This window comes from Pantherophis guttatus, chromosome 1 (genome assembly GCF_059756535.1).
Source record: "Pantherophis guttatus breed Tessera chromosome 1, ASM5975653v1, whole genome shotgun sequence".
Lineage (NCBI taxonomy): Eukaryota > Metazoa > Chordata > Lepidosauria > Squamata > Colubridae > Pantherophis > Pantherophis guttatus.
The window spans coordinates 176,676,434-176,701,794 of NC_142063.1; the positions used below are offsets into that span (position 1 = coordinate 176,676,434).

General features: G+C 36.6%; 1 protein-coding gene across 7 annotated transcripts in view; it reads left to right on the forward strand.

The window, feature by feature from the left end:
* The window catches only part of SPAG16 (sperm associated antigen 16), a 539,401-nt gene that overhangs the window by 32,408 nt on the left and 481,632 nt on the right, over nt 1–25,361 (forward strand). For 6 of the 7 annotated variants that reach the window (XM_034433548.2, XM_034433564.2, XM_034433584.2 and 3 more), the window contains 3 exons: nt 1,637–1,744; nt 21,097–21,214; nt 23,268–23,337. In XM_034433548.2, the coding sequence (XP_034289439.2) occupies nt 1,637–1,744; nt 21,097–21,214; nt 23,268–23,337 (296 nt within the window). The remainder of the gene's footprint in view (nt 1–1,636; nt 1,745–21,096; nt 21,215–23,267; nt 23,338–25,361) is intronic. The other variant, XM_034433602.2, reaches the window with a different exon arrangement.

A 25,361-nucleotide genomic window follows, 5' to 3' on the forward strand; every position in this document is an offset into this window, starting at 1 on the left:
AATGTATGATTACAGAAACCTGACAGAATTATTAAGTCAACATAGAGTAAAATAACCGTCTATAAAATATTAAACATTCATTTTATGTCAGAGGCAAAATCCACAATGGCAGGTAAAGAAGGTAGGTAAAGACAGTAGGAAGTAGAGATGCATTTATTTTGCATCTGTTATTTTTATTCTTGGTAGGGGAAAAAACTAGGAGTATGCCAGCAGCAGCAATAGTTTTCTGAATCAGGTGGATACTGAAATCCCAATATTCCTGCAAGAAGCTACTTAACTGAGGACACTGATTTTAGGAGCTGTGGTGGTGCAGTGGTTAGAATGCAGTATTTCAGGCTAACTCTGCCCACCGCCAGGAGTTTGATCCTGACTAGCTCAAGGTTGACTCAGCCTTCTATCCTTCTGAGGTTGGTAAATGAAGACCCAGATTACTGGGGGCAATATGTTGACATTTGTAAACTGCTTAGAGAGTGCTGTAAAGCACTGTGGAGTGGTATATAAATGTAACTGCTATTGCTATTTCATTAATAATAAAAAGAATTATTTTTAACCAATTTTTAACACTTTAATTCAAGCATAGAAAATTAGAACAGAATCTCAGCATAGAAAATTATTTCCTATGAAGTAATATTGTTAGGAGAGACAGTTTAGTGGTTAGGCTAGAAACTGGCAGACTGTGAATTCTGGTTCCACCTGAGGCACAAAGCCAGGTGGTGACTTTGCACCAGTCACTTTCTTTCAGTCCTTGGAAGGAAGCAATGGCAATAATTTCTGAAAAACCTTGCCAAGAAAACTGCAGGGACTTGTCCAGTCAATCTCCAAGAATTAGACTCAACTGAATGGAAGTAAAACTCTTTTTCTAGTACTCTTTTTATTTATTTAGCATATGGCAAATACATGGACATAGTAGTTCAAATGTTAATGTCCAGTCCACCCAGCCATTCAAGGACAGGGTGGTCCTTTGCCATGTATTTAGAGAGCCAGCAGTTCTACAAAGATGTCTGGCTGCCAACTGGCTGCCACTTGTTGCTAGTTGTTTGGTTCACACTACCGTGCTATCTAGGGTGCACCACAAGGAGGCGAACTAGCACCACACCCCTCTAATACTCTATTAAAAACATATGCATTGGGTTCTTGTTAAATTTACCTGAATTTAATTCCAGACATGTGTAGTACTAACTCCCGAAGGAGCCACCAATGACTTTCTATCAAGTCTACCCATCCCTGATTTTCAGTGAATTGTAGGGCACACAATTCACATGAATAGGAAAAGAACAAAGTGTTAGGCAAGAGCAAGTTCACTCACTCAAAGTTCAATCATACCACAAAATTTTTTGATAAGAAGGAAAATGCACAGGGGAGAAACAAAATCCATGCAAAAATAACAGAACATGCCATATATCTAGAATATACCATTACACTTAATATTGACAAAAACAAATGAGGGATGCAGATAACAGGTTAAATGAAACCAGGACAGGTAATAGAGCTAGATCAAGTGCAGATGTGCTTCTTTTATTGGAGATTTTAAGAATATATTTCTGAGACAGGAAGGCTAGTCCTCATGATAGATAGTCCTCACTTCCTTAAAGAATAGAAATGTATTTAGAAATCTTATATTTTTTCCCTCATGCAGTAAAGCTAAAGAGGCACTGCTAAAAATGCAGAGAGAGCGTGACTTCCATAGAATGCATCATAAAAGAGTAGTCCAGGAAAAGAACCGACTCATTAATGACATTAAAAGGTATGTAAATACAAATCTATTTGATACTAATTCTATCAATCAGTTAATTACAGTCTTAGACCAGAGACCTGATATTAGTTGCAACTGTTGCTTTTCGTATATAGTTTCCTGACTGATACAATTTTTATAATAGATCTATATGGAATACTCCTAAACTTCAAGATTATTCTCTTGCTGAGGCATACCTGGCAATGTTTTATCTATGCTGATCAATAAATGGATGATGCAAGCTTCTTTCCATGATGAAGGAAATTCTTGATGCTTGGAATCTCATTCAATACCTGAGCTAACAATTTAATTAAAATTTTTGGAAAAGTTGTGCAATATATTCCATAGATGCTATAATGTCCTGGAACTTTGTTCTGTTTCTGTTTTTTTTTAAATTATATTTTTATTAAGAATTATTATTTTTTTATCTATAAGCTTTATGAGTAATATTGTATTCAAATGCTCTTTAGCCTTTTCGTCACCAGATGTTCTCCACTATAATCTTTAATAGTATATAACAAATTGCTTCATCATGTACATTGTAGAAACATGTCTGCTCCATCCCAAATTGAGGTAACAGTTATTTTGTCTTGCTCCTTTTGCATTGGAAAGGCAACAATTTATCTGACATTGCTTTTTTCAAAATATTTCTGATTAACAAAATTCAACTTCTCATGGATCTCATTTACTTCCATTAAATCTAGTTGATTATACATTTCTTTCATTTTTTGTTTTAAATAGATGATTGTTTCTTAATTCTAATTGCTTCAGTATGTCCTATTTTTGCATAGATTTCTTTCTGTTTTAAGGCAGAGAGATACACATCCTTTCATAAGTGCTTTGCTGGAGTGCTATACTGTAGATAAAAACACATTAGATTAAATTGGTTTGGAACCTTTTTAATTCTTGTCATTTCAATTTCATAACCACTTGTACTAATACAAATTTGTTAAATTTCCATCTCTTCAGTCTGGAGGTTTTTTTGTTTAATCTTACAATTATTAGGCTAATATTAGGTGTAGGTAGCACTGCTACTATCACATGCATGGGACTGGTTAATAATGTATTAGAAATTCAGCACATATGGTACCTCTTCATATTATAAACTAAAGAGCAGTGTATAAGTTATTTCACGGCAAGGTATTTGCATTCAAATACAGTGAAAAAAGATAGTAATGATATATAGAGTAAAACATTATGGGAAAGTTTGCCAGATAAAGGTTCTTTTAAAGTGGATTTGTCCATGTTTCAGAAGGAAAACAAACAATTTATATTTCCAAGAATCAGAATATCTTTGCACCATAAAAAGGAATAAAAAAAAAATTAATAGATCTTTATTTTGTTATCATTTGGGGCATAAATTATATCAATTGTTTTTTTCTCAAATTCAGCCTTAAAACATAATTTTCCCTAGTTCATCTTGAGTTTGTTTTTCAAATTCCAAATTCCAATATTCAAATATATACAGTAGTTGATCCATTTCTTCTTATCTGCCTGAGACTACAAATGTATGATCAAAGTATTTTCATCCCGACAGCTTTATAGGAGTCTTGAAGATATATAATATGTGCATTTTCCTTTTCTAACATTTATTTTTCCTTTTAAATGAGCTATTCATAATATTAATACTAGTTGAGAAATAGTTTAAGAAGAAATAACAGCTGCTTTGTACAACTTGATTTTCTGTCTCTTCTCTGCCTTTATTACCTTATTCTCTTGCAGCCAATGACTGGAGTATTCCATTGGCATCATCAGTGGAATAATACGAAAGCTTTGCCCCCACACATAAAGGCCTATAGATGAAAGAGAATGGACATCCATATCAGATCTTTTTTTTGAGCCATTGTCAAAAAGCTATCGTTTCCCTTCTTTCTAGAATATCTGGAGGTGCTTTTGACAGAATCTCAATTCTTCTGTTTCTGAATTTTAAGGGAGAATTTCTCTTTTTTTATTTTAATATTGCTTATTTTGTCTTGAAATATGTGAATTTAAGAAATATCTGGCATTTTATTTTTTTGTTCTGTCCATGAATTTATTCTGAAAATTTATTGTATTTCCAAAATTTGATCAATATTCACACCAGATTTTGAATAAGTTTCCCACTTCTCTTTCAAACTAATCTTTCTCAAAATTCTTAGATATATCTCTGAACATGTTTAGCTTTTTTGGGGAGAGTGGGGCTCTCTGAACTGAAGAGAACTTTTGGTGTCCATTAATTTGTTGTATTCATTATTAAAGTCACCCTTAAAACCACAAATGTATGATCAAAGTATCCAAATCTTTTTCCTTTTTTTTGAACTTACTGCTAATATTATATTCCATTATAATGCAATTAATCTGTGAGAATATATATTTAATAAAGTAAAGCAGGTTGATTGTAACAAATGTGGGATCTCTTCTGTTTTTAAAAAATTCCTTCCCTACAATGTCATCTCCTATTTAGTTTTTTTTTAAAAAAAAATAGTCTTTATTTACATTTATAGTTAAAAAAAAGACAAAAACAAACAAAAGAAAGAACAAAACGACAAAGCAAAAAACATGAGAGTATAAACAATACCTTAATAAACTATTATTTAACATAAACCTATACAATATATTCATAATACAGTCCGGGGGAGACAAAACAACCTATTTTAAGCTTATATACCAATCAGGTCTATCCGACCTCACTTTATATATACAATAAAGTATCTTCAATATATACAATGTCTGTTTATATTATATTAATCTGATTGTTGTCTTCTTTTCGATAGCCAAATATACCATTTTCCCCAAGATAGACATGTTGGCGTTTGGTCTCTATCTTTCAATTTTTTGGTCAGTCTATCTGCTTCCGCACAGTCCAGTATCTTTTTTATTATTACTTCATCTGGTGGGATATATTTGTCTTTCCAAAACTGAGCAAATGTTATTCTTGCTGCCGTAATTATGTGCAATACGAGGTACCACGAGTCTTTTTTTAAGTTTTCCGGCCTGGAGCCGAGCAAGTATGTCTCTGGCCGTAATTCAAACTCCTGATTTAAAATTTCCTTTAGCCATTTTTTAATTTTCTCCCAAAATTTAGTTGCTTCTGGACACGTCCACTATTGATGATAATAAGTACCACGTTCAAATCCACATTTCCAACATTCGGCGGATTGTCCAACAAACATTTTTGCCAGTCTGTCTGGTGGGAGATGCCATCCATATAGCATCTTGTAAATATTTTCCTTGTATGTAGTAGATACTACCAATTTCATGTTTCCCCACCAAATCTCTTGCCATTTTTCAAGGTAAATTGGGTAGCCAAAGTTTTTCCAATCATCGTGTCCTTTACTACTTCTTCGCCAATCTCTATTCTCATCAACAATTTATAACATTTGGAAATCATACCCATTTCCTGCCCCATCAGAATTTTGTCTAACTCCTGTAGATCAACATTTATGCCATTTCTATCTCGATCACTTTTATATTTTGATTGGACCTGCAGGTAAGTCCAACAGTCTAGTTGAGATCCCTGAGAATTCAACTCCTGTCTTGATTTTAGTTCTCCTCGCACATTCAACAAATTTTTATATGTTGACTTTTCCGCAATGTTAAATAGTGTAGGGTAGGTCAAAGCTTCTAGAGGCGATATCCAACAAGGTACTTTGGTATAATATTTTTTACTAATCTTCTCCCAATTCTGAATTAGAATATTCCTTATATAGTGCTGAGTGAACCATTTACTATCCCGCCAGAGTGCCGCATGCCAACCTTGTTGTAAATCGTGGCCTTCTATCCTGAGAAGATGATTATTGCTTAGAATAATCCATTCTTTAACCCAAACTAGTAAAGCAGCTAGATAATAATTCTCCCAGCACGGTAAAACCAAGACCCCCTCTTTCTTTTGTCTCCTGCATCATTTTCTTTTTAATCCGGGGTTTTTTCCCTTGCCAAATGAATTTGGTTACTACCTGGTTTAAGTCTATAAAAATTTTTTGGGTAGGTTCTCTGGAGCTATTTGGAAAAGAAAATTAAATTTCGGTAGAACATAAGATTTTATTGTTGCTACTCTTCCCAAGAGTGATAATTGGATTTTACCCAACTTATCAAGATCTTTTCTTACCTGGGTTAGTATTTTAATATAGTTATTTTCCTGGATGCTCGAGCACCTACACGTTAACCAAATTCCCAGGTATTTGACTTTACTGACTACTCTAAGTCCTATTGCTTCCTTTAAATCCTGCTTATCTTTCTCTGCGATGTTCTTAGTTAAGATATTCGTCTTCTTTTTGTTAATTAACAGACCTGCTACAGCCCCAAACTCCTCGATTTTCTCCAATAAAGATATACACAATTTTAAAGGGTCTTCCAAGATGAAGGCCATATCATCTGCGAAGGCCTGGGTCTTGTATGTCTGATCTCTAATTTTAAGGCCTTTTATTCCTTCATCCTTTCTTATTTTGCGAAGTAAAGTCTCTAGCGATAGTATAAATAGTAAGGGGGAGAGAGGACACCCCTATCTTGTACCTTTACCGATGGGAAATTCTTCTGATAAATCGCCATTTATCAATAGTCTAGCGGTCTGTTTAGAGTAAATGGCTTTGATTGCATTCAGAAATTTTTGTCCAAAGCCCATGTATTCTAATTGTAATAATATGAACTCCCAACTAACCCTATCGAATTCTTTCTGGGCATCGATAAAAACTAATGTGACCTGTTTATCTGGATGGTTTTTGTAATATTCGAGTACATTTAACATAACTCTGAGATTATCCCATAGTTGTCTCGACGGTAAGAACCCGTTTTGATCACTATGTATAAATTCATTTAAAAAACCTTTTAACCTATTTGCTAGAATTGCTGTAAATATTTTATAATCTGAGTTCAGGAGTGATATCGGCCTGTAATTTTTTATCTTTCGTGGGGGGGGGGGATCTTCCTTAGGTATTAAACTAATATTAGCCTCTCTCCATGAATGGGGAATATCAGCTTTTCCAAGTACCTCATTAAATAAATCCTGCATATGTTCCCCCATTACTTCAAACAATGCTTTATATATCTCAGCCGGGAGTCCATCTGTGCCTGGCGTTTTTGAGTTCTCCTGCTTCCCTACTGCTTTTTCAATCTCTGTCAAAGTCATTTCCTCTTCTAAAATCTGTTTCATCAAGCTAGATATCCTAGGTAGATCCGAATTCTCTATATACTTTTTTACCTTTCCTGCTGAAATCTCCTCCCTCTCATATAATTCCTTATAGAATTCTACAGTGATTCTTTCTTTCCCTCCCTTATCTCTTATTAGATTCCCCTTTTTATCTTCCAATTTTTCAATTCTTCTACTCTGTTTCTCCTTTTTTAGTCTAAAGGATAACCATCTCCCTAATTTATTGGCTGACTCAAAATGTTCCTGTTTTGCTGCCTTTATCTTATCCTTCATCACATCGAGGTCCAAAAGGTTAAGTTGGTGTTTCAATAAAATTATCTGCTCTTTTGCTTCAGTAGCCAATGGATTGTGTTGTAATTGTTCCTCAGCTTTAGCTAATTGACTTAGTATCTCGCCCCTCTCTTGTTCTTCTCTTTTGGGTTTGATAGCCATATGTTTGATGATTAGTCCCCTTATAAAGGCTTTAGTGGCATCCCACACTATTTGCAGAGGCATCCCTGGTGTCCTAGTCTCTTGAAAGAAGAAATTCACTTCAGTCTTAAGCTTTTGGATAAATTCAGGTTCTTTCAAGATCTCTGGTCTCATCATCCATCTCTTCCTAGTCTTCCCTTCCTTCTTCAAAACAGCTAATACTGGGTTGTGGTTTGCCCAATCGTTCAGCATGATCCTTTTTTTTTTTATAGAAACTTTATTGAGGTTTTTTACAAACAAAACAGAAATAAAAAAAAATAGAAAAAAAGAGGAACAAAACATTCAGACAAAGACATAAAACGTATAAATATAATAACATTTTCAGTTACTATCAGATGTACAGTGTTTTAACTATTTACATAAATAATACTTGGTGATATTTCAGCTCACTTTTAATCAATATTTTGCACACCTTTAGGTCTTCCTTTCATTTTATCATGCAACCACTTATACCACCTTTCCCACACCAAATAATAAACTATCTTCTCATCATTTAATTCATAGGTTAATTTAGTCATCTCTGCGCACTCGAGTATTTTCTTAATTGTAAGCTCTTCTGGTGGTTGAGTTTTCTCTTTCCAGTACTGTGCATATGCCAATCTGGCGGCTGTAATTATATGGATCATTAAATGTATCATTTCCTTTCTATATGGCTTCTTTATTATTCCCAGGAGGAAAATCTCTGGTGTTAATTCAATATCTTCATCTATTATTTCATTTAACCACCTCCTAATTTTATTCCAGTATCCTTTCGCTTCCTGGCATGTCCACCACATGTGAAAGAAGGTGCCTTGACCATGGCCACATTTCCAACAGTTGGGGTGTATATTGGGATATATTTTTGCTAGTCTGGCCGGGGCTAAATACCATCTATGGAACATTTTGTAATGATTTTCCTTGTATGTCACCGCTCTGGTCAATTTAAGATTCCTGTTCCATGCCTCCTCCCATTCTCCAAAATTTATATCACGCCCTGTGTTTTTCTCCCATGCAATTATTTGGTTCTTTGTGACATCTTCAAACTTATCGTCGCCTAGTAAGTAATTGTATAGTTTTGCCAGGATCTTTTTATTTGGTCCCAACAGGACTTTATCTAATCCATTTGGTCCATATTCTAAACCGTATTGTTCTTTATCTCTCTGGTATCTGGATTTCACTTGTAAGTAAGACCACCAGTCTAGGATTATTCCTTGCTCTCGTAAGGTGTCATTTGATTTAAGCCTCCCTCCTTCGTCTAAAATATCTTTATATCTGCCCATTTTCTCCCTCTCCCATCTATTGGGGTGGGTCAGGGCCTCCATCGTTGAGAGCCAATTTGGGGTTTTTTTGTAATATTTATGCCTGATCTGGGTCCATGTTTGTATCAGGGAGTCTCTGATTTTATGTCTATGAAAATGTGTCTTCCTTTTCTTCTCCATGTCCCAAATGTGGGCGTGCCACCCTTTTTGCAAGTCATGACCTTCTAGGGTAAGTATCCTCTCCTTTTCCAAGGTGATCCAATCTCTTATCCAAACTAGCTTAGCTGCCCTGTAGTATGTTTGCCAGTCCGGGAGTCCAAATCCGCCTATATCTCTTTTGCCCCTTAAAATTTTGATGGAAAATCTCGGTTTTTTCCCTTCCCATATAAATTCTCTGATAATTTTGTCTAGTTCTAGAAAGAAATTTTTATCTAAATGTATCGGTATATTTTGGAATAAGAATAATATTCTAGGGAGGATGTTCATCTTAATTGTGGCTATCTTGCCCAATAGTGATAATCTTATTTTTTTCCATCTATCTAGGTCTTGTTTCATTTTTCTGATTAGGGGGGTATAATTATCGTCTTTCAGGGTCGAACATCTTGATGTAATCCAAATTCCTAGGTATTTAATTTTTTTGGCAACCTGTAATCCTAATACTTCTTCTATCTCGTTTTTCTGGCTCTCTGTTGTGTTCTTGGTCAATACTTTGGTTTTAGTTTTATTCAATATGAAACCTGCCACCTCTCCATATTTACTTAGTTCCTCTAATACTTTTGGTCCCGATTCTATGGGGTCTTCGAGGATTAGAGCTACGTCGTCCGCAAATGCTTGTGTCTTATAGGTCTCCTTCCTGATCTTCAATCCTTTTATTTCCTCATTGGTTTTGATTTTCCGTAGAAGAACTTCTAGGGCCAAAATAAACAATAGTGGGGATAGGGGACAACCTTGCCTTACTCCCTTACTAATTTGGAATGTTTTGGTCCTATCCCCATTCACCAAAATACTCGCCTTTTGGTTATTATAAATAGATTTGATCATCATTTCAAAATTTGTTCCGAATTTCATAATCTCAATTTGTTTAGTCATAAATTTCCACTTTAAATTGTCAAATGCCTTTTGAGCATCAACAAAAATCAGGGCCATCTGTTTCTCAGGGTGTTCTTCATAGTACTCTAGAGTGTCTAGCACGATTCTCAAATTGTCCCTAATTTGTCTCCCTGGGAGAAATCCATTCTGGTCTTTATATATCCAATTATTTAAAATCTTTTTCATTCTTTCTGCCATTATACCCATGAATAATTTGTAGTCAGTATTTAGGAGCGAAATTGGTCTATAATTTTGAATTTGTTTTGGGTCGGCACCTTCTTTCGGCACAAGTGTAATATGTGCCTCTTTCCATGACTCTGGAATTTTATAATCTACCAGTGCATCATTAAAAATTTCTACTAATTTCGGTTGGAGTGTTTCTTCTAATTTTTTATATATTTCCCCTGGGAATCCATCGGGTCCTGGAGCTTTGTTATTTTTCAATTTGGAAAGAGCTACTTTTAATTCTTCAATTGTAATCTTTCTATTAAGCATTTCTTTCTCATCATCAGTTATTTGTGGGAGCTCTGCATTTGTCAAATATTGTTCTATTTTGTCATCCGGTACCTCCTCTTCTTTGTATAGGGATTCATAGTATTCTCTCACCCTATCCACTTTTTCTTCCTCATTTGTCAATATTTTACCCTTAGAGTCTTCTAAGGTATGAATTATTCTCCTTTCGTTTTCCTTTTTTAATTTATAGGCCAACCACCTGCCCGATTTGTTAGTATTCTCAAAAAGATATTGTTTCGTTCTTTTCATTCTTTGTGCCAGCTCTTCTTGCTCCATGATATTTACTTTATGCTTCCACATCATCCAATTTTCTTTGGCTGTTTCATCTTCTGGGTTATCTTGAAGTTTTCTTTCTGATTCACCTATATGATTTAAATATTCTTCCAAGGTCTTCCTTTCTTCTTTATTTTTGTGTGCGGTATATGAAATCACAACTCCTCTCAGATAGGCCTTCATTGTGTCCCAAACTATTGTGCGAGGTGTGCCTTTGTTTTCATTTTCCTTAAAGAAAAAATTTATTTCATCTTTGAGTTTTTGTATACAGTCTCTATCGCCCAGTAGTTTAGCATTGAACCTCCACCTCCGTTGGTGTTTTCTCTGAACAGGCTTCCATCTGATTTCTAGTGGATTGTGGTCTGCCCAATCGTTTGGATTGATTACCGCTATTCCAATTTCTAACCCCAAATTTCTGCTGACCCATGCCATGTCAATTCTGGACCACGACTTTTGTGCATTTGAAAAGAAGGTGTATTGCCTATCGTTTGGGTGCAGGGTACGCCAAATATCAATTAGGTCTAATTCATCAACTAACTCAAAGAAAGCTCTCGGTAGATTTGTCCTTTTATTTTTTTTAACTTTATTGCTCTTATGATCCTTCTCCGAATCCACAATGCCATTAAAATCCCCTATCATACAGATTTCATTATATGCCATTTTCACTAATTGTTCATGAAGTTTCTTGAAAAATTCTCCCTGTTTTTTATTTGGGGCATAAATACCCACTAATAGTACCTTGGAATTCCCTCTCTTAATTTCGATCATGAGGATTCTACCCTTTGTATCTTTAAATTTTAGTTCTGCTTCAATTCCTTTTTTAACATAGATTACCACCCCCCTCTTCTTTTTCTCAGCATGATCCTAACCTCCATCACTTGGGTACTAAGCTCTTGCGGCAGCCAAATCATGTCCAGTCTGGACCACGATTTGTGCCTGGGGGAATAATAAGTATATTGCTCCACAATCAGATTATATTCACGCCAAATATCCTTCAGTCCTAATTCATCCCTCATTTCATTGCAAATGACTGGCAAAATCCTCTTATCTTGTCCTCTGTTTTCCCCTTTTTGATTTTTCCCAGTCTTATAATCCCGTGTCCTATTAACTACTGCGTTAAAATCGCCAAGGAGACACACTTGCTTGTATTCCAGATCCCGAATTTTCCGTCGCACTTTCCGAAAAAATGTTCCCTGTCTTGTGTTGGGGGCATAGATTCCTATTAATAATACCTTGCTCTGTAATAATTCGACTTCCAATATCAACATTCTTCCTTCATCGTCTGCATATAATTATTTCGGCGATAGATGTTCTTTTACGTAAATTGCTACTCCTCTCTTCCTCTCCTCCGTGGCCGCTACAAATAACTTCCCTGCTTTTGGGCACTTCAATAAATTCGATTGAGATAACTTGATATGAGTTTCTTGCAAGCATGTTATATCTACTTTAGCTTTAATAATTTTTGATAAAACACACCTTCTCTTTGTTGGGGAATTGAGGCCGTTGACATTCACCGTCAATAACCTCACCCCTTGATCCATTTTTATCTATTAGTCCCTTTAGCTTTAGATGTCAGACGAGTCTCTATTCCATACTCTTCTACTCCTCCTTCCCCCCTCCCCCATCCCGTTTTCCTTTCCCATAATACATTCGTGCTCCTCCCTCAGTTTTCCAATCATCCTTCTGATCCTTCTTTACTATCTCTTTGTCTCTTTCCTGATCACTAGATCCAAAAAAGTTTTCACAAAAGTCCTGTGCATCTGTAGATTTTCAATTTTTACCTTCCGGTCCTGCCACGTCACCAGAAGCCCTTCAGGGAGCAGCCATCTATATGGTGCATTATGTTTCTTCAGTTGCGAGGTTATAAATTGATAATTCTGTCTCTGCTCCTGTACTCTTCTAGGTATCTGTTTTAAAATTATAATCTGGCGGCCTTTATAAGTGATGTTCTGGTCTCTAGCCTTGTGGAGAGTTTCATCCCTAAGCGCCTTTTTAGCAAGCCTCACATGGATTTCCCTAGGCAAATTGTGGCATCTCACGTAGTTGGTATAGACACGGTAGGCTTCATTTATATCACAGTAGACTTCTTCTTTTCTTTTTCCAACTTCTTCCGCTCTCACTTTCCCTACAATCTCATCTAGCTGTTCCTCTTTATCCTCTACCACGTTCTGGAGGCGTAAAAAAAAGGCGGATTTCTCCATCTCCAAAAATACCACTTCATCTTCCAATTTCCCAACCACTTGCGCACATCTACGTTCACACCTCTCCATCTGGGCCTCCACCCTTTCAGTAGTTTTTTTCACCTCTGTCAGGCGGTCTTCGTGTTTGGTTAAGGTTAATCGCATCTCCCCCAGCGTTTCTTTTATTTGTTTAATCTCTCCTCTTAATTCACTCATGTCGGTCTTCAAATCATCAAAGTTTTTAGATGTCAATTCTTGATTTTTCTCTATTATTTCCTGGATGTTTTGAAACATCCCTTGGATTGCCTGCATTGTAACAGGTTTCTCTACTATTGATAAGCTTTCAGATGATTTTCTGAAGTTGTAATCTGGAGTTGTAATCGGAGAGGGTGCTGCTATTGAGGCTACATGTTTCTTCGTCACCTTCATCACCAACATGTCACTGTAGTAGACATGTTAGCCAAGCAAAGAAGGTTTTTCCAAACTATCATACACTAATATTAGAGGGTCTGCTTGGGATTGAACAGTCAGATCAGTTTTTCCTCTTATTTAGTTCTCTTGTTACGATTCAGCTTCAATTATTTAACACTTTCCTATAAATCTAAAGTCTAAAATCAGTTCAAAATTAATCTATCAATAATTAATTACAATATATATTTAACAAACACTACTTTATAACAAATAATTCATTCTTAGTATAATCTTAATCTTATAAAATATGCAAGCTATATAATAATCAGAGTTATAATAAATAGCAAATCAAATAGATAATTAAATAGTCAACCAATTTATTTTTATTTATTTATTAATTCAACTTATATACCGCCCTTCTCCCCAGGGGGACTCAGGGCGGTGGACCGCCAAACTTAAAACACATATAGTACAAAAGTTAAGAAAAAACTAAAATAAATTAAATCATCGGCATTTCCAATTTAAAATCCCAGATCTGCAAAATTGAAAAGTTCCCAATTTAAAACCCTATTATCAGTTGTTAATAAAGGTTGGTCAACAAATAGATTAACTTCAGTACAGTTACTTAATTTTTATACAGTGTATTTTACAGTAAAACAAGAGAATTAATGGGGGTTCAGAGGGAGATTAAATCCAAACATTATTCCAACATATTAAAATAAAAAGGCTAAGTGGGAGAGAGCTCACTATTAATAATCCTGGAGAGGAGGGGGGGGTCAGGAAGAGAGTCACCCCCTAATCATCATCGTCAATTTCAGAATTACTATTTCAGAGAGTCGTTACTCTTTTTTTGGAAAGTTCCTCTCGACTATTGTCACCACTACACAGGTTCCACTCCGACATTCATTCACCCCTATACAAAACATTATCAAAGACAGTCAGTGTTGAAGAAGTGAAAATTCCGCTCAAAAAGAAGTAGGGGAAAAGAAGTCTTCTGTCAAGTTCAAGATCAAATCGCTAATTCCATAAATAAGCAACAAAGTAGGAGATACAGTAATCTAAAGGTTTAGCGATTCAACAAGCACCAGTTAGAAAGTGTCGTTCTTCCGTTTCACCAAGATTCCACAGCAGTGAGAAAGCTGGAAAACAAATAAATAAAGGCTTCCTTCACCTACAATCTTGGCTGCCGCTGTTTTGTTTATTCACTGCACGGTCCCGTCAGTGCCAAATCCAGTCTCCACTCTTTTCTTCCCTTTCTTTCTGTTCAGTCTCGTCTCCACATGCCGGTCAAAATTGCAGCGTCATCGGCTTTGGGGCCACTATTCCGCGGCCCTCTTGTCCTCCGGATCCTTGGGGCACAGCTTCGTTGTGGCGAGGGGTCACACCCCCCTCCTCGCCTCCGAAGAAAGCCCCTCCGCTTCTTCAGCCTCTCCGGGGCTGAGAATGGCAAAATAAAGCCGCAGAGGCTCAAGAAAAGCACTCGGTACAGAGGAGCCAACACTGCACCGGTCTTTCTACCCTGACAGCTGCACCGGAAGTGCTCCTATTTAGTTTTGATAGCTAAAAAGCAATTGTACACCCAGGAACAAAAATTCAATAGATCTCAATATTGTAATATATGTGGCAGATAATACAAGAAAAAATTAAGATTGCAAGGCAAGAGGCTAGCCTTAAACTCTTAAAAGAAAACATTTAACTATTCTTGATCTTTATACTAAAAAATCTAAGCAATTTCCCAGTCTACATCAGGGGTGAAATGCTCCCGGTTTGGACTGGATTGCCCGATCCGGTAGCGATGATGGCGGGTGGTTCGGAGAACCGGTAGCAAATATCCCTGCCCCCCCCATGCCCAGCTGAGCCACACGATCATCAGAGGCTTTTTTTTTTTTACTTTTAAAAGCATTTTTTCTACAACCTCTTCTGACGAAAAAATGTTTTTAAAAGTAAAAAAAAAAGGCTCTGATGATTGCGCAGCTCAGCTGGGATCGTCAGAGGCTTTTCAAAGCATTTTTTTCTGCAACTTCTTGGCCGAAGAGGTGGTAAAAAAAATGCTTTGAAAAGTCTCTGGTGATCCAGCTGAGTTGCCTGATCGTCAGAGAGGCATTTTTTAAAAATGCTTTGAAAAGCATTTAAATTTAAAAAACTTTTTATAAAAAAAAAAGGTAGGTGTGTCTTATACTCTGAAAAATACGGTATATAATAGAATAAAAGCAATAATCAGATGGAAAGATTAGAGGTTGAAAGATGGTATTACTATGTATGCTCAAATAATATTGTGATTGGCATTAGAATGGCACATTGAAATTCTGAACAACTAAATAGCATTGAAATCCCCCATAAATGAACAAATGTGTTCATATTCTAATTCTACCAATTTTTTATATATCCTTTTATAGAATTTCCTTTGATTATTATTAGGAGCATAAATACCCACCAGCAAGATACGTCTACCATACATTGTTACTTCTACCATTAACAATCTTCCCTCTTCGTCTGAGTATATCTTTTTATATTCTATATAAGTTTGAACATAAATTGCCACACCCCGCTTCTTTTGGTCTGCCAGAGATATGTATAGTTCCCCCAATCGTGAACATCTTAATATATCCATGTGTTTCTTCCTAATGTGGACCTCCTGGATTATACCAGTTTTTAATTTTTGTAATTTTGAGAAGATCCTATTTCGTTTTCTTGGGCATTTAATCCATTGATATTAATCAATATCAAATTTCCAATATTCTCCACCTTTTCACTTCGCTGTGGCTTTCGCCTTTGTTGTTTGTCTTGTTTCTCGTCGGGTTCCTGGGGTTTCATCTTCACTTATATCACTCTTTCCTCCTTTCATTGTCTCTTTCAGTTTCCTGCCCTTTTCCGTTCTACCGCTCTTCTGGTTCTCACAGCTCTTTTGTTCCAGTTCTTCTTCACTACGGTGTTCACTTATATTAAACTGGTTTTCGTAGAAATCATGTGCCTCTCGAAGGTTCTCGATTTTCACCCTCTTATCCTGCCACGTCATCATTAAACCCTCTGGAAGCAACCACCGGTAAGGAACCCTATGTTTTCTTAACTGTTCTGTCAAGAACTGGTATTTCTGTCTTTGTTCACGAACACGTCGTGGGACCTGCTTTAATATCACAATTTCTCAACCCTTATAAATAATCTTCTGATCCCTGGCGCCCTGATACAATTCTTCTCTTAACGATTTTTTGCTGAATCGTATGTGTATTTCTCGAGGTAATTTATTCCATCTAGTATAATTTGTATAGACTCGGTAAACTTCGTCTATATCGCACTGTACCAATTCCTTCTCTCTCCCAAGTGCACCAGCTACTATTTCCCTGATTATGTCTTCAAGCTGTTCGTCCTCCACTTCTGTCACATTCTGAAATCGGAGATAGAAGGCAGCGTGATCCATCTCAAGGTGAATTATCTCCCCTTCTAATTCTCAATTCTCTTGCATTAATCGTGCTTCACATCTGTCCATTTTACTCTTTGATTTCTCCATTTTTGTTTCTACTCGATCAAATCTTTGTTCATGGGCCACTAGTGTTTCTCAAACTTCCTCATATTTTGAATGGATATGCATAATTTCCTGTTTGATACTTGCCATTTCTTCCTGCACATCTTCAAACTTTTTCATTGTCTGTTCCTGATTCTTTGTAATAGTGTTTTGTATCATCTGTAACATATTTTGAAGTTCCTGTCCTCTGATCCCTTTTTCTGGGCATCTTAGATCATCCGCCGATCCTCTTAATGCTGGGGATGTCGCCGTTGGAGTAGGCACTGATGAAAGGGTCAAGACCTTCTTCTTCATCACTGTCGACATAATTGCAAGCTTCCACCACCTACCCCATTCTTGCATACACCGACTCTTTGTCCGAAAGGGTTACAAAATAATTCCAGTGTCAGGAACCAAAGATTCAATTCTCTACCTATAGTAAAGGAAGAGTTGCTATTCCATCTCTACCAATCCAACTTTACACGATAATATCTATTTTTTGATATATAATATTAACTATAATCTTTTATCAATTTGTCAGAGTATATTCAATTACACATATCTTAAGCAATTAGTTCTATCTCCAAAGATTCTTGTAGATCAGACTGATGAATCAAATAATCAAATCAAATCAAATATATCTAATATATCTAGTAAGGGAAAGGTTAGATAGATAGACAATGCTTAATTAATCAGATGGTCAATTGATCCAATAATCAATCAATTATATATATATATCAATACTATCAATTATATATTATTACTCAGTTCAATCCCCAAACACCAAAAATCAAGTATACTGCCAGAAATTGAATCAGCCAAAAATCTTCTCCTTTGATATTGCGCAGTAAATTTCCAAGTCGCCACAAGGTGGTGCTATTGCCTCAGTCTCAGTTAAATCAGATCTTCTTGCTTCTTGTCACAGCGAGGCTCTGTCCATTCAACATTTCCGGAAGAACTCAAAAATGCAAGTCATGATGGCTCCTTACTCACAGTCAAATCCAAGCAAATCCAGCTAAAGAGAGTCCCAGAATTTTCCACAAGGCACTTCAGTCACAGCACTCTTGGAAACACCCTCGCCAATCTTCTCAAAAGGCCGTCTTAACAAGTACAAACTCTGCCGCCACTTATCACTCTAGCCAGTCAGTCAATTTGCTGCTTTCAATGGAGCCTCCCATGCTCCCTCTCGTCGGCTTTCCCTCATACACACACCTCTCCAAGTAATCCGATCCCAACATGGGCTCCTCCGCTTCACGTCTCTCTGTGTTGTGGGCAAATCTTCTTCCACTGGGTGCGAGCCTGGCTTCGGAGCTACCATCTGGAGCCCTCTTCCTCTGCTGGCATCCCGGGGAGGGGGGTTCCCTTTGCAAATCCAGCCGATCGCACTTCAGCAGGCTTGCTAGGGCTTCCCCTCTACTGTACCCTCCCCAACGAGGTGAGCAGTGGCCAATTCACGCCGCTCAGTGGATAAAATCCAGCCAAGGAATCAGGAGTGATCGATCTTGGCTGTAGCCGCCAGTGACGTCACACCCGGAAGCCCTTTTTTTTTTACTTTTAAAAGCATTTTTTCTACAACCTCTTCTGATGAAAAAATGTTTTTAAAAGTAAAAAAAAAAGGCTCTGATGATCGTGCAGCTCAACTGGGATCGTCAGAGGCTTTTCAAAGCATTTTTTTCTGAAACTTCTTGGCCAAAGAGGTGGTAAAAAAATGCTTTGAAAAGTCTCTGACAATCCCAGCTGAGCTGCCTGATCGTCAGAGAGGCATTTTTTAAAAATGCTTTGAAAAGCATTTAAATTTTAAAAACTTTTTATTAAAAAAACAAAACAAAAAAGGTAGGTGTGTCTTATACTCCGGTGTGTCTTATACTCTGAAAAATGTGGTATATAATAGAATAAAAGCAATGACCAGATGGAAAGATTAGAGGTTGAAAGATAGTATTACTATGTATGCTCAAATAATATTGTGATTGGCATTAGAATGGCACATTGAAATTCTGAACAACTAAATAATGAAGGATTATATTTTAATACAAACGTGTATTAACACTAAGATTACAAAAGTTTGACTAATGTAATAAATATTATTAATGTTATTATTGTTATTTGTATCAAAATAAACGATACCCAGATGCCACACTGTTCATGTATTGATGTTGATGAATATTTAAAATAAAATAAAGACAAAAAATAGAGACAAAAAAGAAACCAGGTCTTGTGCTATGTAGGGCTTTAGTAATGACCGGCACCTTGAATTGCATCAAGAAGCAAACTGACAACCAATGCAGTTTACAAAGCAGAGTGTTACATGGGCATACCAGGGAATATCCATCACTGATGCATCCTGGACCATTTGAAACTGCTGGGTAGTATTTCAGGATAACCCCATGTAGAGTGCTTTGCATTACTTGATTTATGGTCAGAATTAATACCAGAATTTTGGTTGCCAATATGGTTCTTAAGTGAGTCATACCAATTTTATGACCTTTTTGTCATGGTTTTTAAGCAAATCATTGCAATTAAGTGAATCATGTAGTCATTAAGCAAATTTGGCTTCCTCCATTGACTTTGCTTATTGTAAGCCAGCTGGGAAGTTTTGCAAATGGCAATCATGTGACTCCAAGTTTCTGCACCCCTTGTAAATATTTTCGGGCTGCCATATGTCCAAATTTTGACCACATGATCATTGGTATGCTGTGATGCTCATAAGGGCAAAGAACAGTTGTTAGTTACTTTTTTGAATTCTGTTGTAACTTTGAATGGTCAAAAAGAATGGTTGTAAATTGTACTCAAGCCATGAGACGTTCAAGACAATTGTGACTGTCTGAAAGGCTCCTCTATCAAAGAAAGAATGCAACTAGTGTATCTGATGAAGCTGTGTAAAGGCCTTTCTTTGTACATTTGTTGATTTACATTTGACAAAATTGAATTATGGAATATTTGTTACAAGAATAAAATTGAAAATTGGTTAATGAATAAGATTGGTATATGATAGAAGTATAGAATGTATGGAATTAAATTTAGCAAATGGTTCAACATTGAGCAGCAAGAGAAAACTATACAATCTCCCCTTAGTTGTTTACTGAATTTATACATGTATAGGGAATAGAGTAGAGTTATGTTAGTTAGTGTATATAGTATATAGCCGTGATGGTGAACCTATGGCATGCGTGCCACAGGTGGCACGCAGCGCCCTCTCTGTGGGCACATGAGCTTTCGCCCCAGTTCAGCTCCGCCACGCATGTGCGCACCACACATGTGTGCACGCCTCCCACCGGCCAGCTGGTCATTGGGTCTCTGCCATGCATACGTGGGGCTGTGTGTGCATGTGTGGGGCTATGCGCGCAGGCAGGGGGCAGGGTGTGTGCATTGCATTTTGGAGGTTCGGGTGTGCTTTGGGCATTCAGGCCATCACTGGTATATATAGTGGTATACCAGTGATGTATATATATACCAGTATATATATATACTGTATATATTATTTCCTGGGGAATATTATTCAAGGCTGGCGAAGCCTCAATAAAGATTTCAAGCCCTCATGGTATGTGCATGTGTGAGTAGGACAGAACACTCCCAAATATCTTGATCTTAAGCCCTCTCAAATAATGCCACAAACATATGATTTCTTTTCATTTTTTTGTATCAGCTCACAAAATTACCAACAACATATCCCTTTTGTAAATCCCATATAAAAAAGTTGTACGATCTACTCCTCTGGTCTATTATTCACATGTCCCTTTATATTATTTAAACATCAGCCAGCTTCGTTTGTTTGTCAGTTCAGTTTACTTTGTTCCATACCTTTCTTACAGGCTGTGATTTTTAAATCCACATTTAAGTCAATTTCATTCTTGTCAGTTGGAACTTGTTTCTTTTCCATAGTAACATCTAGTTTTTCAATAATGTCAGAAATCTTTAAAAGTATTTTCTGAATCATTTTTTCACACATGTCCATGTGTGAAAAATATAAATATCCAGTTTCTTATCAGAAGAGATTTATAATTAATTTCAAACATTTATTCAAAATGTATCTGAACCCTTAGTCCATTTTTAACTTCTAAAAGCAAATTTTAAACACAATTTTTAATGAAATAATATTTTTTCAAATCATATTTAAAACTTTCATTGAGGAGACTCAGCCACTGATTACTGTAGAAACTTGCCAATCTGAAGGGTAAGAAACAAGGATCAAACTTTTTCTCCTTAAAAGGCTGCATTATGATTGAACTTAGATGGTATCCTGCAACTTCTAGCCATTCAAATCATAAGCTGATTATAAAACAGTTACTTCAGCCTACTCATGAGGAGCAGCTGCCTGGGAGTACACATGGGTTGTCTCATAATCTCTCCTTTTCCTGGAGAGATTTCACTGGTTAGGATCCAGCATCCATTATCTCCACCCATCCCTTATTGGCAAGACATCTACTGTAGCTTGCTATAATGCTCACTGATCGCATAATTGACCAAAAAAATAAATAAATAAACCTCTTGCAATGGAATTGAATACTAAATAATTTTTTATTTTCTTATATTTGGTTACTATTCTATAAACAGTTTCTTGTCTATAGGCTAAAGACACACTATGCATTGTATGAGCCTATGTTAAGACAGCTGAATGAAAAGTATGAGATTCTACTACGAGAGAAAATGCTTACGAGTTTGGAACGAGACAAAGTTGTTGGGCAGGTAAAGCTTACAGCAATTTTAACTTATATTTTTATGGAAACCATTTAAAATATTATATTATTTAATTTAATGTTTTAGGTAAAGTTTTATTCTGTGCCATTCCTCAGAATTCAAGATGGGTCAAAGATACAAACCAAAGTTAAACAAATGCACATCAAAGAGTTTGTTTGTGGAACCTGGCATTAAATATTCCAAGAATACACATCTTCTTTCTTTTAAATAGTGAGGTTTTCGCTTTCTCTAAAAATAGTATGATTTGGGGAAGGAGAAGAAAACCATTTGAAATACACTAATGGCCCTTTGTTTACAATTGTAGCCTCCCAGACCTTTATTTCTTAGTGTGAAATGAAATTTTATAACTTGACATTGTAAAGCAGAATTTTCATTAAAGGTAACAGTAAAAAGCAATTATTTCTTTCTTGGGTAGAACCAGGGGTGAAATCTACTTTCCTTCCCTACCGGTTCGGAAGTGCACGTGCTGCGCGCATGCATCACATGCAATTTTGGACCCTCTGCGCATGCGCAGAGGGTAAAAAACAGGTTACTTCCTGGTTAAAACCAGGAAGTAATGACGTCTGGGTGGGTGGGTGGAGCCTCGCGCTGCCGCCACTACTGGTTCTCCAAACCACCTGCCACCGCTGCTACCAGTTCGTCTGAACCGGTGCAAACCGGTAGCATTTCATCCCTGGATAGAACATACACATTTCTTTTCATATCTTAGTTCTTAGCATCACAACATGCATAGCTATCAACCTGTATTATTATAGTGTGCTTATATGTGTGTATATGTATATGAAAACACATGGAAATTATGTATTCACAAGCAGTGAGCACCCCTGTGCATGCAGCTCCACTCACATAAGTAGCAGTTGGTTGCTCTTGCATTGCTCGCACAAATGGAGCTGTGCACATGCATGTAGGTGGGCCTGCCACTCACGTGGAACCATCCCTTCTCCTCCCTCCGGAACGCCAAGCTGGAAAGGTTGGGAACCACTGACCTAGAAGAGGGGATTTACTGGACAATCATTTGTCTGGATTGGAATCAGGACTCCTGCCTTGGGCTGGCGGGTTTGATTAGAGGCTCCCAAGGGACCTTCCAGCCCTATGATTCTATTTCTATTTAGTCATGTATGCAATTCTCCAGTTTTCTTTGAAGTAATACATAAGAATTCAGTCACTATCACCTAGTTGCCTCAGTATCCTAAGATGCAGTTCAACTGGTTCTCTGAGTTAACATTTCAACTCTTTTCAAGGATGTCCTTAAACTCTTTAAAGGATGTCACACAGAAGATGCTCTTTATAATCTGAACATTATGATATAGAATATAGAATAATCTATAGAATAAATCAGTAAAGATGTTTTGACTAAGTGTTAAAAGAAGCTTGTAACAGAATAGTTTGACAATGAAGCCAATTACAGATGGAGGAGATGATCTCCTATTTGCTGAATATCCAACAAAGGCTGGACAACCATGTATTGTTAATTCTTTAAACTGGATTCCTGTATTGATCAAAGGATTGTATTTAATGACTAAACAGCCTTTTCAATTTTGTAATTGTTTTTCCAATGCTGAACAGACATAGCATTGAAATTGTTTTTCAATGCTGATCAGACATAGCTCCTTTGCAGTTGAGATTGGGCAGGCAGAAACAATTTCTGTTCAATAAAGACAGGTCTCCAAGCTGCTCAGATGCATAAGCATGGCAAAGTGGAAAGAATTATAGGTTCCATTATGGCTTTTTGATTCCAGGAAGATTATCATATTTGTCCACTGTGCATCTTAGGGTTTAGTTTAAGATGCAGGTTTGAGTGACAAATTCTTTTTGCATGAAAGATGATGATGAGAAGCAGAAATTGTTACCATGTCTTCCTTTCTGTGCCACGGGACAATTTTTAATCTTGATTGATTTTCTGAAGTATTAAGATATTATATATAATCTGATATAATTAGTATTCTGAGATTCTCAACTATATTGAAATATTTTATACTTAATGTCATATATTATTTCTGATTTTCTAAAGGTTCTTGATAGATTTTCTTTCATTGTTCAGATTACTGGCTTGCAAGCGACTTTACAAAGTTTGGAATCTGGAAGCAACATTCACATTCCTGTGATGAAAGGTAAATATTTAGCTATGAACCAAAAGTAAAAGCTTAGGAGATAATGCTTGCATCTCATGGTATTATGCACATTTCTAGAAATTTAATATTTATCTACATATTAAATTTGTACACTATTTAAATAATCTACAATGTACACAGACTGAAATTGTCTAAAACTAATGCTGTTTTATACTAAATTATGCAGAAAATCTCAATGAATAAGCTATGGGCATTGGGATCCCCAGCATCTACTGTATGTCTACATTTTTTGTAAAGAAAAAGAAAAAGAATTGGTTGAGAGCTGTGCATGATTAGAAACTCCTGAACTCTATATCTGTTAGGTTAGACCAGGGGTGGGCAGACAGCCAAGCTGGCTCAGAAATTCTGGGAGTTGAAGTCCACAGGTTGTTTAAGAGCCATATTTGCCCACCCCTGAGTTAGACTATCACCCAATACCTCTTATTTTAGATCTGCTGAGTTATCTTCAAAAGATATTGTGTTTTTGCTATATATCTTAAGAAGAATGGATCTGAGTAATAGACATCCATAAATATTTAATAGCTTTTGACATCCACAGTAATACCCTATGGACTGGTTAATTACTCTGAGATTTTCTCCAAATTTCCAATATTTTAGATAAATGTATAGCTGTACTAGGATGTTGTCCTGCCTTTTTTCAGTAGATACATCCTTACGTGAAATTCACATCAGAAATGTATTAATTTTTTTTCACATACCCAGTCTTTTTTTTGCTAAATTGGAAAAATGCCTGTTGGAGCCCAATAATCCAAATAATCCATGTAACCATTTGGATTATTTGGATTATTGGATCTCTGCAGAATAAGTACAGATTAATCCCACTAAAGTGCAGTATGTTTTCACATGAGAAACATCTAAAATGTGAAAAATATACATTGTTTGGAGAACCTTGCATTTTTAAATAAAAGATTCATCCCTAATTTTCCAAGGTGCACAAGACAGCTCAGTAAACTTCTGATAAAAGGGAACCAATTTAAATGATTCCCTGAAGAGCAAGCCATCTTTGAGGGCTTGAAGGATTTCTTTTAATCTCAGCTGCTATTTAGACATCTGGATTCCAGTTGCCTCTTTGTTGTGTAAATTAATGCCTTGACCTTGCTTTGGAACTGTTTTCCCTCAGGCTTTGGCAAAGAGAGGAGGAACCTCTTGTCTTGTGCATTTTATTCTAATCTTTTTTTCCCAGCTGAAAGTAACAATAATTTCAATAGAGAATTGCTAGCCATAAAAGCAACATTGAATGATGGAGGCATTTCTTGAAGGGAGCAACCAATAAATACACAAATTTACAAGAATTGGGAGCATTGCAAAAGGTGTGAACCCTAACTTCACATCAGATCAGTTTCCTGTTTCTCTTTTTATATCTTCTATACTTCCTAGTTCCCCTCAAATTTGTCAGATGCACTCTCACACAACCTTGAATGCAATATTCTAAGGCAACCCCCTTTCTTGAAACTGACCAATTTTACTCTCACCCCAGAAAGAACACTTCTGAGAAGTCAGGGATGGGGAGGCAGGCAGTAGATCTTTTACACTGGATTTGTTTGCAATAACAACTGGATCCATATGTCAGGGCTCAGAAGAACGACCTCCATTGAACCCAAAATACAGATTCTTTTTCTTTCACTGTGGCTGAAGGATAATTCTTTCATAATAGTAATTTATATGTTCCTCCTCTTCTCAGGGTGTTCCGTAGAATCCTAGAGCTGGAAGGGACCTTGGAGGTCTTCTGGTCCAACCCCCTGCCCAAGCCAGGAATCCTTATACCATCCCAGACAAATGGTTGCCCATTCTTTTCTTGAAAACCACCAGCAATTGAGCACCCACAACTCTAGGAGGCAAGGTGTTCCTTTGATTAATCATTCTGACTATCAGGAAATTCCTCCTTATTTCCAGGTTGGATCTTCCTCTGACAAGCTTCCGCCTATTACTTTTTGTCCTGCCCTCAGGTGCTATGGAGTATAAATCAATGCTCTTTTCCATGTGACAGCCCTTCAAATATCATG